This window comes from Octodon degus, unplaced genomic scaffold (assembly GCF_000260255.1).
Source record: "Octodon degus isolate 3935 unplaced genomic scaffold, OctDeg1.0 scaffold00154, whole genome shotgun sequence".
Taxonomy (NCBI): Eukaryota; Metazoa; Chordata; class Mammalia; order Rodentia; family Octodontidae; genus Octodon; species Octodon degus.
In genome coordinates, this window is record NW_004524730.1 from 4,317,438 (window position 1) to 4,335,059 (window position 17,622).

Below are 17,622 nucleotides of genomic sequence, written 5' to 3' on the forward strand. Positions count from 1 at the left end.
GTAAAAGACAAATACTTGTATACCTTTGATTTTTCTGACTCAATAGCTTGAGAGTGTTAAAAAGCATAAGTCCTTAAAATAAACTCAACCTTCGAACCATATAGAACGGTTTTCACGTACATTTTTGGTTAAGGCTCCTACAGTCACCAGAAACAGCCAGGAGTTTGTTTCCCAGTTTTCACTCTATAAAACTGGAGTTCAGAGAGCTTAATTTTTCCTGAAGTCATAAGCAGTAAGTGGCCGCGTGTAGCTGTCATGTTCCACATAACACATAACACATCCTTCCAGCCGGGTAGTAAGCAGTGGGACATGGGATTTGATTGGTAAATAAGTCATGCTTTATTCAAATGGCTTGAGAAAGATTTCTCAGTTGCAGTTACTTATATTTCTGAGTGACTTTTGTCCTTAATTATAAAATAACTTGGTTTATGTTTATAGTCATTAAGGATACACATGTTTATTGCCATACTGACAGAGATATTGTTACCAAAACCCTAGGTAACATGGATTTCTTTTATTATTCATTTTATAAACTCAAAATAATCATTGCAAGACTTAAATTTAAGTCAGCTTTTAGCATTGTATTATATATTAAAGCTTATTTTGAAATAGCTTATCACCCTAATTAAAGTGAAGTATAAACTATGATTATCTCTTTTTAAAAGGAGTGAAAACTGAACATACTTTAAATCATTCTCTTATAAATTATTCTGACTGTTAGGAATGGTTTGTTCAGGGCCAGCCAGATAGCTCACTGGAGTCAAGCTCTTGCTTAGGCAGAGCACAGTGGCCGGGGTTCGATCCCGCTGTGCCGTGCCAGCCCTGCCCCCAGGGTGCACTGAGAAGGTGATTGAGACTGGGCCTGGTGGTGCACCTGTCCTCCCAGTGCTTGGGAGGCTGAAAACGGGAGAATCAGTACATGTCTGGTCTACGTAGTGAGACCCTGTAGACCCTGCACTAAATACATAAAAAAAAGATTGGTTTGTTTCCATGCTTAAGTGTTATCCCGGAATCTACTTGTGACAGAAATGGATTTAAATAGGTCATGCTTCTTCCTTTACTGTGGACTATCGCTTCTTTTCAAAGCAAGATTCCTCTAGTATTTGGCCATGTGTCAACGTGAGTTCGATAGGTGAGGATTAGCAAATGAAGATTCTGTCTGTGTATAGCACGCCTGCCCTTAACATAGACTGGCATCTATGTGCCCGGCATCCAGGTCACGACTGTCTGTTCAGTGCCATTTCTAAGCAAAAAATTTGTATTTGTAGCTTGATTAAAAAAAAGTGGCACAAGAGTGTGTGTCTTTGTTCATTATTAGTGATTATGTTGCTATGACTTAGAAAGTGTTCCAAAGGAAAACTTGCTCAGCAGGAAATGTAAGATAGATGTTTGATGTTTCATAAAAATAATGCAAGTGAGGCCTTATTATTATTATTAAAATTTATAGTATTTTAATGTACTGCATTTCCTCCTATAATATCTCCTTAATCATGTCAAAGAAACACTTATATCTCCTGCTGTTTGGTTCTTTAATTAATTTTTCATTCATTGCACAAACACTACATGTGTAGGTGCATGCAAGAGAGTACATTTTGACCTTTACTCTTGAAGGCCTTGCAGACCAGTGAGAGAGAAGGGAGGCCAAGAAGTGCTCCCAGGTGCCACGGATATCCAAGTGGTTACTTTTGATGGGGCACAAAGCAGGTGAAGGATTGTGTAGTCTCAGGTCGTAGGACTGGTGACAAAAAGGATGGTGCTGGAGGACGTAGCCTTGGGGAAGAAGCTTCAGCAGTGCCAGACCAGACCCCACGGGGGATGGGGTGCCATAGCTGCCCCTGGGTGCGTAATGAAGGGTGAGATGGAGACATGAGTAGTTTAGTCTTTGCCTTGTAGGAAAAGGAATGGGTAGTATAAATGAGGAGACAGTAAGCTCAGGTTTGCATTTTAAGGTAGAGAATTCAGAAGGAAAGTGTAGATGACAAAGCACTGAAAGTATTAGTTAGTCTAGGTGAAAAATTGTGGATGATTCTAGAAAGCCTAATGATTCACTCTGGAAACGGGAGGGATGATTGTGAGAGTTAGCAGGGCTGAAAGAGCCCCCACAGTGGCAGGAGTGACAGCAGGTTCACAAGCCCCTAAACAAGGGTCTTCCCAGCGTACCATGTGGTGGTACACCTTGGATCTTGTGGTGGTATGCTGCGTCCCAAGCTTGTGCCTGGCCTAAGGAATCTATAGTTACATCTGGTTCATAAGGGTAGCCAAGATCCCCAGCAGGTCCCAACCATGTAGCACTGCAAGAAAGGCAATTTTATTAGGACACCTGGTGGCAAAACAGTGCGATGACCCCTGCTTTTTAGGACTGAGAAGCTACAAGAGAACAGAAGGTGCATCCTCTCCTGAGCACTTCCTAGGCAGAGTGGGGAGCGCAGCAGAGGGAACAGCACGAAGCCCCACAGCCCTGTGATGATACAAGAGGCTACCAAGGATATGCAGTTTCATTGTCAAGAAAGAAAATGCAGGAACATAAGAAAATGCTCAAACTGGTAGTGCAGAGAAGAACCTGGCACGTGTGCGCCTTCCCAACCAAGAGATGTGCGTCCCCAGCCCCAGGCATGTGCTAACATTTAGGAGTCGGTCAAGGTCAGGTGTGTGATCAAACTAAATCCTCAATATCCCCCCTCATGCTGTATTTTATTATTCCGCTGAATTACCTGTTAAATTGTAGCACATAATGTATTTGGGATTCTTTTAGAATTTCTACTTGAACCTCGGAAAAACTGAAAGAGCCATGCTACAGTATGAAATTATGTAAATAGGAAAAATAATGAGTAGCCTATTGTTAAAAACACTATAAGAGGGATAGAAAAAAAAAGACTGCTAAATTCTTGAATCGCCTGGTCCTCCGGACAAAAATAGTCCTAATAGCTCCAGCATCCTCTGTGCTTTGTTCTAATCATTTGCTGAGTCATTTTCTGCCTTATTTCTCCCGGCTTCCTCTCAGCTTATGACCTCATCCCCTACCTTGCAGTAAAAATAGAAGATCAACAAGAATTCCCTCCACCATGCACCTGGAAACTCCCTCATTTTGCAGTAGTGCTACAGCCAGGTTTCCTCTGCTGTCTGGTCTTCTCCATGCCTCCCTATGTTTTTCATGTTTGCAAATGAACAGCATTTGTCATAATGAACAAGTGTGCAAACTGTTCACTACCACAGCCGCATCCAGCTGTGAAAGAAATCTGCTTAGAGTTGCAAATGTAATAGTTTTAAATCTCCAGCATAAAAATACTAAAGCTAATAATTTAGTGAATTGAACAGTTTGAAAACTTAAGTGAGTTCCTAGCAGTACAACATTTGATAGAATAATTGACAAGGAATGAATGACTCACCACAGCATTAAAGCAGTGTGGTGCTTAATGCCTTCCCTGACTTTTTAATCCCAGCCATGTAGATGCTTAATTCTTTAAGCACAAAAACAGAACTTTTGGGCTGGTGAGATGGCTCAGTGGTCTAAAGCACCTACTTAGAACAAGCTTAGCAAAGCACAGGGACCGCGGTTCAATCCCCCAGCACCACATGCCAGCCAGCCCCGCCCCCTGGTGGGCTGAGCTGGCCACACACACACACACACACACACACACACAAATAAATATTAAAAAAAAACAAAAAACAGAACTTTTCACTTGAAGAGGCTGTGTTCGTCTCAGACGTATAACACATAACTGAAGGAGCCTTAATCGTACTGTGCAACGGTGATGGCCCTAGTAGCTGTCCAGTTCGCCCTCCTGTTCTTTGCTCCCATGCTGTTCCTGAGGAGCACTTCCTAAGGCACAAAGGAATGATGTGATGCTGCTTCGAGTCCACGCGTGTGTTCCACGCTGTGGGCCTTCGTGCCGTGCTTTGTGGGTTTCCGGTTTCACCCTTCCCCTGTCTTTCCTTTTGCGCGCATGGTGCACTCACCACAAACAGCTTGCCTCCTGGGTGGAAAGGGTTCCTTTCTTCTAAGCCTTCGTTGTTTGGCACCTGTGGTTCGTTCTGCTTAACTTTAATTTTTAATCACTTTGCCCTACTGCTGCTGCTTTTCTGTACTTTGAGATTAAGTGCCAACGTTGATGCTTCTATAAAATGTCCTTCTCTTGCCCGTTTGGGCAGGTCTGTGCCGCCTCCGTGCTGACCCTGCACAGGCTAAGCTGCACTTGTCTCCTTGGTCAGTGTCGCTGTCTCCCACCAGTCTCATGGCTAGCGCTCAATGGACTGCACAGATCCTTTCCATCCACGGGGTTTACCAGCTGCCAGAACAGCTTAGCTGCCCTGGGGACACTTTCTGCTTTTGGATAAAGAAAGCTCCTTTTCATCAGGAGCTTCTAGAAAACGTCTGTATTGTGCTACTTCCCTGGTAGCCAGAATCGTCTCCAAATACTTGCCTGTTTGTCGTCAGAAGGCTTTTCCCTCCTTGCACTGGCCATTGAAGCTCATAGCCAAGCACCAGCTTCCTGGTAGCTGTTGTGAGAACACTCGATTTTTCTTTTTTTTTCAGTAATAAGGCATGAACTCAGGACCCTGTGCTTGCCAGGGAGGCACTTATTCTACTGAGTTGTCTCCCCAGCCCCCAACACTTGATTTTTGTGTTCTACTTTTATTCATTTTCTTCTTCCACTTACCCCATTTAATGAATATTCATTTTTATTTTGTTTCCAAAATACAGAATATATTTCTATACGACACATATTCTGTTCTTCCACTGTGATTTAAAAAAAAATAAAAATATAAGTGCCTATATATAAATTATGTAACTTTTATTCCTACTTGGATAGTTCTCAGTTTTCCTAAAGCAAATAAATTGTAGTCTGATGTTTAACAGATGAGTTTTCAAAGAGTATATGTATAATGATCAAATCCAAGTAATTAGCATTTACATCTTTTAAAGCATGCTATATATTGAATTATTTTACTATGTCTCCTAAGTATATAAGTTTACTGTGTATCAGATTTTTTAACTTGGACGATAATGTGATTGCTTTCAACCAGCCGTCTGAGCTTTATCCTTGCACACTGAGGCTTCCAGTAGTCTCCGTCTGGTGGAGTTGCCTTAGAAATCCAGGGTGGAAGCCTGCACAGCTATTACTGCACGACAGTGATTAATAATATCAGCTAGCTTTTATGGCATTCTTGATGGCTCAGACATTGTGTTAGAATGTGTGCACATATTCTAAAAGTGTATGCTTTCCCTTCCTTTTAAAATACCCCTAAGGATTTACATTTTAAAAGTATAAACGCTAGGGCTGGCCAAATAGCTCAGTGGACTAAAGCGCCTGCTTAGTCAGACGCAGGGATCGGGGTTTGATCCCTGGTGTGCATACCCTCACCCCCGGGTATGCAGACAGGGCAGTTGAGACTGGGCGTGGTGGTGCGCGCTTGTAATCCCAGTGCTTGGGAGGTGGAAAACAGGAGAATCACTACGAGTCCAATCTACGTAGTGAGACACGTACACCCTGTACCCTGTAGACCCTGTAATGTGTATATATATATATAATATATATATATATATTATATATATATATAAATTCTGATAATCAGAAATATGCCTAAAATTATTGATAGTAAATTATAGACTCTTAACTGCTGCTAAATACTTTCTCTTTTCTCTAGACTACCTTTCTCTTCTGGGAGGGCCCTCATATATACTCTGAAATCATTAAGTGATTTCCATTGATCATATTGATGTTCCAAGATGTTGTTTCCAGGCTCATTTAAGTATTAATTAAATAGCAATAAATCCTTTGTTATTGTGTACTTAATCCTGGGAATTTAGGATCAGTTATGGGGCAGGATTTGCACTTTTACAGACTTAAATATCATGTGTGTATAGTTCTCAGTTTGAAATCTACCTCTCCCCTAAAAACTAGAGGATAGTTTTTATTTTTATTGGGTTAGTATTGTCTTATAAGTGTAAAAATTCTTCACATATTCTGTATGCTAGGTCATTATTAGCTTTGTGATTTGCAAATATTTTGTACCATGTAATAAATTTTCTTTTCACTGCCTTAACTGTTATCCCCTGATTACAAAAGTTCTTAATTTTTTTAGAAGTCCATTGTGTTTGTGTGTGTGCATGTGTGTGTGTGTGTGTGTGTGTGTGTGTGTGTGTTTGCCATTACTGCTTTTTCTAAGGTCACAAAGATTTATACTTTTTTCTAAAGGTAAAAGCTCCTTTTAATGTTTTTTATAAAGTATATCTTTTACTATTGATAAATTATTTCAGATTTTGTACAGCCCATAAACATATGGATATAGATACAGATCCCAGAGCTTCATGGACACGCTAAGTGCGCACTCTTTGTTTTCTCTGCTCCTTTCCTGGGTATTTCATGCATTGGTTTGTGCATTCTGTGGTGTCTCACAGGTCTCTGATCCTCCATTCTTTTTCTTTCACTTGTTTCCTTCCTCTAGTAATTTTTTTATTGTCGTTAGAAAATTTTGCCAGCAAAAATTGCTGTGTTTAGCTTTTATTTATATGTATACCCATATTGTCTGTTTGTTGAAGCATTATTTTCATATTTTTCTTTAGTTTTCATAAAAGATGTCCTTCAGTTCCTTGGCTGTATTTAAGGCAGCTACCTTAAGTTTTTTGACTAATAAGTTCAGTGGCTCAGCTTCATCAGCAACAATTTTTATTGTTTGCTTTTTTTCATCATATAGATACATATTTTCGTATCTATTCATGTCTCATTTTTTGTTTAAAACTGGACATTGTACATAATCTCTCAACACTGGAAATCAAATTCCAGTTTTTGTTTAAAATGAGACATTTTATATAGTTAATCATGTCTGGATGTCAGGTCCGTGGGCTTGTTATTTTCTCTGCTCTTTGTTTGACTTTCCTGACCAATTCTGTGACGTCTGTCTGCACCATGTGTTGCCGCTGATCTTTCCTCTGCATTAGCTTATTGTTCAGCTCCTTATTAGACAGAGAGATCATTAAATGCCTAGAAACTTCCTGACCTCTGCCAAGGTCCCCTGGGTTTTATTGGCACTCCTGTCCAACTCTTACCCAGTCACTTTACAACCAGCTGAGCCTTAATTTCTCATTTCCTGCTTGAGCTCAGTCTTCAGCAGGAGGCCAGAGCTCTGGGTCTCCTAGGGTCCTTGCTGGTGTGAACGTAGCCCTCTGCATGGGCATGAACTTGTAAATTCCCAGGATTATTTCAGAATTCTTAAAAAACTGTATGGACATTTTATTCCATCATTTTCACTTATGCTTTTTGATTTGCCTATTATTTATTTCCCTAGTTCTTCTCCACTGACCTGGACAGTTGAAATCTTAAGCAGCTGCCTCTAATTATTAATTTTCTTCGGATTCCCCTTGAGGATAGGTTTGACACAGGAACTGCTCTAAGTCAAATCAACTAAAGACAGTTCTCTGGGCCCGGGTCCTTGGAAGAGCCCCAGCCCTGTTCTTCTCCTCCATTGGCCCTCACATTGCTGCCAGAGATGCCCCTTGGTTTCTCAGGCCCCTGCAGAGTTGGGTGGAAGATGGAAACAAGTTAAAACATTGCGAAGCCCACGTTCCTACCAGGATTCAGCCATAGTTCAAAAAGTAAATGCTACCTAGATCTCTACATTTCTTTGCTCGCTTTCCAGTGTCCTGAAAATAGTGCTCCTGACTTTTTTTTTTTCAAAATATCTTTGCTTTTGCACAGAGAATGTTGGGAGGTTCTTCCTCTTCCATTTGCCTTGAAGTCTCACCTATGCATTTTCCATTGCGCTGTAATTAGGCATATAATGTCATGTTAGCTTTGTAATGGAAATGCACTAAAAACAGGATGCTGCTTTCTTTCCAGAAAGTTCTCTGACTGTCTTTGTATTTCTGTCACATTTTAGGACTATGATGATGGATATGGCACTGCTTATGATGAACAGAGTTACGATTCTTATGATAACAGCTACAGCACCCCAGCCCAAAGGTAAGAGTGAGTCCTCAGGACGGTCCCATAGAAACACATGTGCCCTTCGATGTGTGTGTGTTGTGGGAAGCGTGGCGTTCGGCCGTGAGGGGAATCCAACGTGCCTTGTTCTGTTTTTCATCTTCTAATTCAAGAAACAAAATCTACTCCACTATTAAGCATGTATTACCCCCTTCAGATTCACTGTGGGACTAAAGCATTCAGGCTTAGGAAATAAACACTGAACTTTATTCACTCGAAAGTCTGGCTTAAGTGTTCAGTATAATCTGAGGAGAAATAATTGCCCCAAAGGGTGCAATCGTGAAGTCCTAAGGCCAAATACCACTTGAGCAAATTGAGAATGACCTGCCTTGGTTTCCTGGAAGTGATGCTCCGTTTTCTAACAACTCTTACTCCGCCTGTGAGTAATGAGTTAGTTCTGACTCATTTTCTAAAGTATTTACTCAGAAATAAATATTGTCAGAGGCAAAAAGGAACTGACTGGTTGCCTTTTCTGATAATATCCCTGGATGTTCACTGGTGTGTAAAATCAGTTTTTATTCATTCAGAATGTTTTCCTACATGCCTTAAAAACTTTTGCTTTAAGATATTATGTCTGAAAGAAGAGAACAAAGGCAAACATAAAACAAATAATGGCTTTAAACTGATTATGAAGCATAAACAAATGTGTGAACAATGTGGGCATTTAATGAAGCATCCACTTTTGAACTTAAGCAGTAGTGTTCAACTGTTGAGCACACAAGCCTTCATTCATTAATTCTGTTACTGGAATAGCAGATTTTTAAAATTGTGGTTTAGGTTTAGGGCCGATTGTCTCCTCTGTAAGTTGAACAATTAAGCAACTTTCAAACTCTGGCTGGAAACGGATATTGTGGCTGGCAGCTTGGCGCAGCACACTGGTGGTGTTTAGCGTGTGGCAATAGGAGCGCCCGCTGCTAGCAGGGCCCCCTCACCGGCCAGCACATCGCGCACGCTGCATGAGCATCTCTTGGAGGTGTCCTAGCAACTCTCTAGGAAATCGGACAGGTTTTTTTACTCACGGGGTAGAAAAAGAAAGGACTAAAAAGAGTAATGTGCCAAAAATCACACAGTAAGTAGAAAAATGAACTTCTAAGTCAAATATAACTCTGAGATTTTTACCCTCCCCTTTATAAATAACCAAGACTTTCTTATATTTTACTTGAAAACATAAATATCCTCAGTGTTTCAGTTTTCAGCCTCGCAAAGCAAGTCATCCCCTTCCACATTTGCTGAGTGCATGGAGTATTTCTGGCCTTGTTTCTATGAGCCTCATGAGGCCTGGGGACTGTGTCATGTGAAGGCCTCACTCCTGTTGATACTCTTGTAAGGCAGGTGTTTTGACAAAGAGATTCTAGGATGCACTGATAACAGAAGCTGATGAGTGGTAACTCTGGTGGTGTGCCTGCCACGGGAACATTTTTAACACTGTTCCTTTCTTGAGTCTGATTGCAGTCTTTTCCCAGTTCTGCCCCATACCCATTCTAGTGTTCTTTGTGTCGAACTTCCCAGTGTAGGTGTCTGTCCCGGCTCGAGCTGTATGGACAACTTGAGCGCTTTTGTATCCCGCCTTCTATGCTTGTGCTGTGTCTGTTTGATTTCAGTTGGTCTTTGCAGGCACCAGTCCTATCCTGTGCAGTGAACACCATTGTCTGTGGTTAACAGATGTGAATACTGTGACATAACTTTTCAATGAAGTGCATACGCAGCACAAGAGTGTAATCCACATAGTCTTTTGTTTTTGTCTTTGATCTAAAGAACCAATTTAAAGCATTCACCAGATTTAAAGCATTTTAATTCAGTGAGTGTCATGACCTGTCACATTGTGTATCCTGCTAAACTGATGGAGAACAAGAAACCCACACTTATTTAGACTGTATTCTAAATCAGACCCAGAATTTAAGCCACTTATTACATGCTCATTTAACTCAAGTGACAGCACAGAGAGCTAATATGCCTCATCAAACTGAGGCCTGGGCACATAATAGCTGATCCCAAGTATGAGCCCTGAGTTGAGAAATTCAGGGTGTTTCCCTTTAAGCTGAGGTGAACCTGATTTGCTGTGCAATTTGTCCTCTTGGCTGGTCAGTCAGCATTCATTACATATATTGTATGCAAGGTGCTGGGCGTGATGACTGGAATACAAAGATTAAGGTAGAGAGTCTCTCCATGGAAAGCTCACTGCTGCCCATTTCACCAAGTGGTAAGCACAATGAAAGGTCTGAAGAAACATTCGGGGTCTCATCTGAATTACGGCTCTCTGAAAAAGAGAGGAAGAGAATAGCAGTAAATTGAAAGATAGCCTTTGTTCTTGAGTATGAAGAACCAATATGGTGAAAATGGCCATACTTCCAAAGTGACCACTGCTTTTGGGGGAGTGTAGACTGTGCAGCCATGTGGAAAACAACGTAGAGATTCCTCAAAAACCCAGGACTAGAGGTTCCATTTGAACTAGCTGTTACTCTTCTTAGTATCTTTCCAGAAGAATTAAAAACCTAGTACCACAGCAATATGCCCACACCATGTGTGTAGCAGCACTGTTTGTAATAGTTAGACCTTGGAAGTGGCCCAAAGGCCCATCAACTGATGAGTGGCTAAAGAAGCTTTTATATATGGTGGAGTACTACTCAAGGAAGGGTGAATTTGAGACATTCCTAGGTAAATGGATGATGCATGTGGCAACGTCTTCTTTTTTTTCCCCCGGTGGAACCAGGGATTGAACTCAGGCCCTTGTGCTTGCCAGGGAGGCACTTATTCTACTGAGCCATCTCCCCAGCCCTGGAACCATTCTCTTAAGTAAAATAAATTGGGCACACATCTAGATATTGCGTGGTTTCTCTGGTGTGAGAAATCAAAATAAGGACCAAAATGTACAGTAGTGTCAAATAGGAAGAATATGTACAAATGGGAAGAGAGAGAGGAAAGGGGGAGAAGAAGGAAGGGAGGAGGAAAAAATGTGAAAGAAAGGAAATAATGAAACAAAGCCTTTATAAATAAGGAGGGAAAAGCAGTTGAAGGAAAGGGAGGAAAGTGGGGGGGGGAGAATAAAGATGAGTCATTACAGGTACAAGTTCCCAGTGATGAATGTGATCATTATGTATATCTAACAAGTACCAATAAAAAATAAAAAGAATGATGTTCTTGTTTGGAGTTATAGCCCTGAGAAAGTGAAAGACAAGCAGTTATCCCAGATGACAGACAGGAGGGAAAGTTTATAAAACAGGAGTAGCAGGAAAAGAAGCGAAAGTTCTGTGGGAAGTGCCTAGGGCTGGAGTGCATGATGCTTAGAGGGTGGGGAAGCAGTGAAATGGGAGGAGGAGTGGTCGTGGGTTCCCACCTGGAGGAGCTGCGTCCTCATCCTGTGAGCAGTGATGGGGAGCTGCTGAAGCGTTACATGCAAGCAAATGACGTGCTTGGGCTAGAATTGAGAGAAATTAATTAGCTGACAGCATCGAGGCTGGATTGGCAGATGGTGAGCCTAAGGGCAGAGACCAGTTAAGAAGCTGGTACAGTATAAATTATAAGCTCTTTAAATGTCAGGAAGGATGCACTAAAGGAAACATCTTGCATGATATGCTTTCTTGTACACTAAGCGAAACCGTTACACTAAGCCGTTGGGTGCGGAAATGCTGTGATGCACTGTGTTAGCTTGCTGGGGCTGCTGTAACAAAACTCTAGAGCTTTGGTGGCTTAAATAGCAGAAGTCTGTTGTGTCTTGGTTCTAGAGTGGAAGTCCAGAGTCCCCACGTTGGCAAGCTGTGCTTCGTCTAAGTGCTTGCGCCATGTCCTGCAGGTGGACGTCTTCTCCATGTCCTCGCATGGTCTTCTGTGCCTGCATGTCTCTTGTCTTTGTGCATTCAGATTTTCTCCAACAGGGGCACAAGTCAGATTGGATTAGAACAAATCCACCCTAAAGGATTTACTTCAATTTAAATCACCTTGTTAGAGGTCAGATGTCCATGAACAGCCACAGTCTGAGGTTTTGGGGGTCATGGCTTTACCATATGAATTTTAGGGGAGGGTGCACACACCAGCCCACAATGTGATCTCTGCAAGCCCTGGTAGACATCCGAAGTAGGAACCTTGTGTAAGCCAGATCATCTCTAGTATTGTGCAGCAGGCATTAATGAAGAGCTCAGCATCTCTGCCTGCTTCAGTTAGCCAGTGTTGAACGTGTGCTCACCACTGTTCTGTGGGCTCTGCATGCAGTGTCTCTTCCTTGTCCGCAGCCCCTGGGGTATGGCTGCATGCAGCCTGCGTGTGTTGGTCCATTTCCTGTAGTTCACAGGTCATTCTGCTTGTGAATCTCACAAGGCTGAGCAGAAGTGCAGCCTCTCGGGCCTCAGGGCTCCCTTTTGCATCACTCTCCATTAACTTTCGCCCCTCCCTTTACCATTGGTTTTTGTTTGCTGGAATGAACCCCTATTTCTATGTCCTTTACACAGAATTCAAAAATTTAGTACAGTTTTAAAAATTAATAATGGTTATTGTATTGTTTATTGTTATCTTTAAAGTAGTTGTTCAGCTTCCAAGATATAGGTATGCAAAACAGATCACATATATAAGCACAAACGATTCCTTTTAATTAGGTAATAGAAATTAGTAGCATAATTGTCTTAGCTATCTTGTATATATACATATATATTTTCCCCATCCCAGTTGGTTTTTTTTTTCTTTTTAAGCAGTTATCCCTCAATCCAAACTAAAAAGTTTGCCTTATCAGGGCAGAGTATCTTCATCAACATAGACGTTTTTCTTGTTCTGCATATTAAGGTTGTAGGCTAAGATTAGTAAAATAAAGAAGTTTGTTTTCAAAGTCTCCGCGGGATGTGCTCATCACGTGGCGCTCCCTGCCGCCACACTGAAGGCACCGCGGTCCTGAGCAGTGAGGCAGGAGATGTCACTTTGCAGCCCCTGGTCCCACTTGCTGGCTAGAACCAGAAACAGCTCTAGTTTTTATCCTTTGGTTTCTATAAGATTAATTTTAGATTTCACTAATTTTATTAACTTAAAATAGGAAAATGCATTCTTTGTTGTAGTTATAGGTGAGGATTTGTTATGTAGTCACATTGTAAAGAACAAGGTGATTCTAGGAATGTATTGTGAAACGTCCTGGTACATGAGAGAGCAGTGAGCAGAGGTTAACTGTCCACTGGGGAGATGCTAGCACACAAAGCTGTGGACCGCCTGCCCTTTGGCCAGTCCACAGGAACTGTGCTAGAGCCCTAAAACACGCACCAGATTTACAAAACCTGGCATGAAGGAAAAGAAACTGTAAAATGGATGTTCTGTTGTTTAAAATTAATTTTACCTATTTATTTTTATTTTTATTTTATTTTTTCATAATTTTATTGAGAAACAAATAGCAATAAGACGGTTTCAAAAAAATTAGTACATTGATTACTAGGACAGTTTCAAAAATTAGTACATTGCATATTGTTGTCTTCTTAGTGGTTATTCATAGTACAAGATACAGATATGATATCCTGTCCACAAACACTATTATTTTTAAAATATATTCTAATTTTTAAATTTTTTTTATCATATTCTGTAGGGACTTAAAGTTCAACATATCCATACTTGATGAAAAATACCTGTTCCATATTATGCCTAAGATGTTTCATATGCAGACAGATAGTGAGGTTAAGCTTAACAGCCTAGGTTGTATGGTAATAACAATAAGCTTGTCTTCTGGATGGTTAACAACCTAAGTTTGCAGACCAAAATTAGATGAAAAGGAGGGCTGCAAGGAAAGCCAACATTTTGGCCCTAGCCTTCCAATGTCAATTAAGACTCAGGACATATGAGAACTTGTACTGTAACGTCATGTAACTTGGCAGTGTCCCAAATTAAGGAGATTATGGGGCCAAAGAGGAAAGTGATTAATGATGTAGAGTGTGCCTAAGGAGAGTCACATGGAGAGAAAACATTCTCTCAGGCTTTCACAGAGAGCACATTGGCCAAGCAATGGCCATGACTCATCTACATAGCTGACACTGACAAACAAACTGAGGTACAGGATCTCAGGATAAATCCTGAGGGGATTCCACTGACCTTATCAGGACCCAAAAGCTACAACTCTTGTTGCATAGGTCCTGCTTTACCTTGGTCTTAACCATCCAGCAGAAAAGTATAAAAATGAAATATAAGAAGTAAAGCTATGCTGTTACGTTGAGCTGTAGGGGACTCAGGTCAACAATTTCTGACATTGCCAGTGAAGCAGAAGACTCAATACAATATATTATGGACTACTGAACTCTTTTAGATTATTTTGCTGATAATATATTATTCAAATAACAGAACTTAACAAAAAAAGGGGATACAAATGAATGTCCATTTTGTATCTGTGTATTCAAAGTGGTTAAGATAGATATATAGTTACATCCTCTTAATGAATAGAGTGATGTATTCTAATAGTGTTTGTAGATAGGATATCATGTCTGCATCCTGTACAGCAATTAACCACTAGGAAGAATGTATGCAATGTTTTAATTATTGAAACTGTCCTACCAATTTGATTTGAAACTTCTCATTGCTATTTGTTTATCAGTAAAATTATGGAAAAAATAAAAATTACAAAAAAGAACAATTCTTTCTAATATTCATTGAATATTAGAAGTCTTTCTGTTCATTGAATTAAGAGAATGCAGATGTATATCTATCCTATTTTGAATATACAGAGACAAAATGGTCCTTCATTTGTATCCCCTTTTTTGTTAAGTTTTGTTAGAGAAGGGTATTCCATTGTCATTTAAATATTGTAGGTGCGTGAATTCAGCAAAATATTCCGATATAGTCCAGTAGCCCATAATAGTAATGGGTTATCTGTAGGCCTGCCAATGTCAGAAGTTGTTGACTTGAGTCTTTTACAGCTTAGCATATTAATATTGCTTTATTTTTTCTACTTTGTTTTTATGCTTTTCTGCTGGATGGTTAAGACCAAGATAAAGCAAGGCTTATATAGCAAGAATGTAAAAATATCTAATTGTTTATTCCTATTTTTAAAAATATTTTTTATTTTTTTCTCTTCATATTCTGTAGGTACTTAAAGTTTAACATATCAATACTTTGACAGAAAATACCTGTTCCATGTTGTGTCTAAGATGTTTGATATTCAGACAGATAGTGAGGTTAAACTCACCTGCTTATGTTATAGGGTAATAATAGCATTAAGTTTCTCTTCAGGAAGGTTCACAACCTAAGTTGGCACACTAAAAATTAGAGAAAAAGAAGGGCTGCAAGGACAGCCAACATTTTGGCCCTAGCCTTTCAAGGTCAGTGAAGAGTCAGGACATAGGAGAATCTGTACTGTAACATCCTGTAACTCAGTTGTGTCCCAAATTTTCTGATCAAGGAGATTATGGGGCCACAGAGGAAAGTGATCAGTGATGTCGAATGTGCCTAAGGAGAGTTACATGGGGAGAAAACATTCTCTCAGGCTTTCACGGAGAGCAAGAATTGGTCAAGTAATGACCGTGACTCATCCACATGGCTGACACTGAGAAAGGATCTACAAACTGTGGTACAGAGTTTCAGGATAAGTCCTGAGGGATTTGACTGACCTTGTCAGATACAATAGTTTTATTTTTAAATGTGGCTAATAGAAAGCTTTTAAATATATATGGCATGATTGACAAATACAGTAAATTTTTAAATGTATTATAAATTACAGTAAAAAATACATTGCCATTAATTCCCCTCAAAATATTCCCCTTTGTTTTAACACATCTATCCCATCATTGCAGCTACTTTCTGAGGCAAGTCTTAAAGTTCTTCTTTGTGGCTATCATTATGTCCTGAATTGATTTAAAATATCTGCCCTTCATGGTCATTTTGAGATCCAGGAAGTCTCTGATGGCGCACGATGCCAGGTCCACTGAATCAAGCAGCTGCAGCATGACTTTACTCGCCTGCCTTTCTGTCTGCAGCTCTGAGCAAGTGCTAGTATTCATGGCAGTGTTTTTTTCTTTTTTGAGACAGGGTCTCGCTATGTGGTGCAGGCTGGCCTTGACTCATTCTGTAGCCCACGCTGGCTTCCAGCTCAAGGTGGTCCTCCACCTTCAGCCTCCAAGTGCTAGAGTTATAGGCATGCTCCACCACACCCAGCTCCCTGTATTTTTTATCATAACTTGTAAAGATACTCATGAAAAAGAACTTCCAGAAATCCTTCAGAAAATGGCAAAAATAATGTAGTAAATGTGTTCCAATCTTGAGGGGGAATAGTTTGATAGTATTTAATAGTGATGTGGCCATTACTGTAATGATTTTTTTAAACACACCAGTTCTCTTTCTCTTGTACAGGGGTAAGTGACCCTGACTGTGTCTCCTGGTGCTGTACTATAGTGTAGTGATCCCAGGTTAATAGCACACTCATTGCACACTCATTCAGGAAAAATACACAGTTCACTGAATGCACAGAAAGTTGGAGAGTATCAACTCATTCGTGTTCGTTAAACTTCCATTTAATATTTATACTTTAAGGTATAGCTGTAATATTTAAGCATGCCTGTTACACGTGAGCACAACACAGTTGCGGTTTTTAAAACGCTTTTGTTTGTGATGCAGGTTCATTGGTTCCAATATTGAGGACAGACCTGCTGCATCTGGACCCAACCTTAACATTTACAGGATGTGTGATTCAGAGCGGGTCATTTAACCTTTCAGAACCTTGTTTTATGAAATGCATTGCTGTTGTTTTTTACCTCAGAGGATGGACTCAAAGGTTAAAGGAAGCAGGAAGGCATGTGGTGGCGGGAAGGGAAGGGTGGCGTCTGCTGTTTTCTCCACTGCAGGACTCAATGGAGTTAGCAAGGAGTTAGTAAAGGAGTCAGCACATTATAGAGGCTGAGTAATTCTAATTCCTGCCCTCCTTCCTCCACTCTAAGTTACCGCTTGTATTGTTCATCTTTCTTATTGCAGGGACTAACAATCTGACACCTCGTCCTTAAAAGAAAAGAAGGTCTTTATGGCTCATGGCTTCAGAAGATGCAGTCTCTGATTAGTTGACTGCAGTGCAGAGATATGGCAGGAGGAGGTGATATACCTAGTGTTCACTCCTTCATGGTTGAGAACTGGGCTGGGTTGGAAAGAGTGCCAGCAAGTGATGTGCTCATCAGGGCTTGGCCCTGGTGACTCGGTGGGTCACCTGCGAGCGCTGTTTTGATGCCCTGCTGACTGTGGTACCCCTGAGCTGGCCACCTGTCCATGACATCGCCAGTGATGTCTAATCATATTACCACTGCTCCTTGTTCCAGGTGAGAATGACCCTGGGAAGCATGCACAATCACCCGGGAGGACACTGTGGGGAGGGGCTGACCCGGGAGCACCCTGTGGGGAGGGGCTGACCCAGGAGCACCCTGTGGGTAGGGGCTGACCCGGGAGCACTCCAAGTGTAGGGGCTGACCTGGGAGCACTCCAAGTGTAGGGGCTGACCCGGGAGCACCCGGTGGGTAGGGGCTGACCCGGGAGCACTCCAAGTGTAGGGGCTGACCTGGGAGGACACAAGGTAGGGGCTGACCCGGGAGCACTCTGGGGGTAGGCGCTGACTTGGGAGTACACTGTGGGTAGGGACTGACCCAGGAGGACACTGTGGGTAGGGGCTGACCCGGGAGCACCCTGTGGGTAGGGGCTGACCCGGGAGCAC

General features: G+C 41.2%; 1 protein-coding gene across 4 annotated transcripts in view; it reads left to right on the forward strand.

Moving 5' to 3' along the window:
- The window catches only part of Khdrbs3 (KH RNA binding domain containing, signal transduction associated 3), a 210,274-nt gene that overhangs the window by 142,005 nt on the left and 50,647 nt on the right, over nt 1-17,622 (forward strand). For all 4 annotated transcript variants that reach the window (XR_002818323.1, XR_002818325.1, XR_002818324.1 and 1 more), the window contains exon 7: nt 7,879-7,961. Coding sequence is in view for 1 of the 4 variants with exons in the window: in XM_004642492.2 (XP_004642549.1) it covers nt 7,879-7,961 (83 nt within the window). In the remaining 3 variants the exon portion in view is untranslated. The remainder of the gene's footprint in view (nt 1-7,878; nt 7,962-17,622) is intronic.